The sequence below is a fragment of the Mandrillus leucophaeus genome, unplaced genomic scaffold (assembly GCF_000951045.1).
Source record: "Mandrillus leucophaeus isolate KB7577 unplaced genomic scaffold, Mleu.le_1.0 Scaffold345, whole genome shotgun sequence".
In the NCBI taxonomy this organism is placed as follows: domain Eukaryota; kingdom Metazoa; phylum Chordata; class Mammalia; order Primates; family Cercopithecidae; genus Mandrillus; species Mandrillus leucophaeus.
This window is the reverse complement of record NW_012103643.1, coordinates 513,778-515,650: the sequence shown is the minus strand read 5'-3', so window position 1 is coordinate 515,650 and position 1,873 is coordinate 513,778. Positions and strand designations below refer to the sequence as shown.

The 1,873-nt window shown below is 52.1% G+C and overlaps 1 protein-coding gene across 1 annotated transcript in view; it reads right to left on the bottom strand.

The window, feature by feature from the left end:
- TCP10L (t-complex 10-like) overlaps positions 1-1,873 on the bottom strand; it is a 15,141-nt gene that overhangs the window by 9,293 nt on the left and 3,975 nt on the right. The window contains exon 2 of the mRNA XM_011989045.1: positions 1,221-1,362. Within this exon, the coding sequence (XP_011844435.1) occupies positions 1,221-1,361 (141 nt within the window). The 5' untranslated portion in view covers position 1,362. The remainder of the gene's footprint in view (positions 1-1,220; positions 1,363-1,873) is intronic.

Genomic DNA, 1,873 nt, shown 5'->3' with positions numbered 1-1,873 from the left:
GGGTCTCACTCAGTCTCTCAGGCTGGAGTGCAGTGGCATGATCTCAGCTCACTGAAGCTTCAACTTGATGAGCTCAAGTGATCCTCCTGCCTCAGCCTCCCAAATAGCCTGGACTGCAGGCATGTGCCACCACACTTCGCTAATTTTTGTATTTTTAGTAGAGATAGGGATTTCACCATGTTGCCCAGACTGGTCTCAAACTCCTGGGCTCAAGCGATCCACCTGCCTCGGCCTCCCAAAGTGCTGGGACTACAGGAATAAGCTACCATGCCTGGCCATAGCTTTATTCTTATTAAGTAGTGTTTATTATGAGTTAGTCCACATAATATAACCAGATAAAGATGGTTAGTGAATTATGATTTTTTTGTTAAAACACTACTACAGCAAAAAGAGGCAGGCATTCTTTTTTTTTTCTTTTTTTTTTTTTTTTCCGAGACAGTGTCTTGCTCTGTCACCCAGGCTGGAGTGCAGTGGCACAATCTCAGCTCACTGCAACCTCCACTTTCCAGATTCAAGCAATTCTGGTGCCTCAGCATCCAGGGTTGGGATTATAGGCACATGCCACCACACCTGGCTAATTTTTCTTTTTTCAGTAGAGACAGGGTTTTGCTATGCTGGCCAGGCTGGTCTCAAACGCTGTACTGGCATGGATGTATAGTCAATAGTTTAAAAATTGTGGAAGTCACTGCATTTTCAACCTGACATGTTAACCTTCCCCTGGGATCTTTCACTGGATCATAGAGCCTCCAGTCTTGCTCTGAGAATATAAGCAGGATCGTGATAAAGGTATAGCCCCGCACTGGGTGGCCCTGGCCACAGGGACCTGTGGGACTTTAATGACAGCAAGCACTGTCCAACAGGGTCCAGTGAGGAAGATGGTAAAAATCAGGAAACTTGCTGGGATGATGTGACGCATGTCAACTTTCTGATTTTCTTTAATGAAGTTTTTAAAGTCTGGTGCCTTCTCCTGGATTACAGGAGAAAAGCTGGAATGTTAATATTTTCTTTAACTCCCTGCCCTGCCTCCCATCCACCAAGAGATATGGTTGCAGAGGGGGAAAGAGCCACATGCCCCTTGGAGAGGAAGTACGGAATCAGTGTCCCCGGGTGGTGCATTCCTACAGGGGCCCGGCGAGGGAAAGTCCAATGGTGGGCCTCAGGGACAGGAATCAGGGTCCCGCCTGGTGGGGCTAACTCTGTCCCCACAGAGCTCAACTCACTGGCGTCTCCCCGGCGTTGCAGTCCTCTGTGGGGACCTCAGCTGCCGCAGCTGTCTTCTCCATAACAGCCCCAGCTCCCGGGCATGGGTCCTCTGGGTGGGTGCCCTGGTGGGTGCCAGCCTTGAGCTGACCTGCCAGCATCCTGGTTGGGAAGGGAATGGCTATGGGGATGCTTGAATGCAGCCCCCCTACCCTGTCAGTGTGGGCTGAAGGCCCCAGCCCCAACCTAAGTGTAAGCAGGACCTGGAGCCACTCTTCTCCCCCTGGGTCGTGGGCACATTCCCAAGCCTGAAGCTGACCAGGTAAAAGGACACCACAGATGGAGGGACTGAGCTGTCCACACCTGGCTCTCCACCATCCTCCGTGGAAAATGCTTGAAATCCTAGAAGATCAGCCTGACACCTAACGCACTCTGTTCATCCAAAGAGGGGTGTGAGCGGGATGTGAGTGGGGTGTGAGTGGGATATGAGCAGAATGTGAATGGATGTGAGCGGATGTGAGGGGGATGGTCTTGGGGTGTGAGCGGGATGGTCTTGGGGTGTGAGGGGGATGGTCTCGGGGTGTGAGCAGGTGTGAGTGGGATGGTCTCGGGGTGTGAGCGGGTATGAGCGGGATGGTCTCGGGGTGTGAGCGGGTGTGAGCGGGATGGTCTC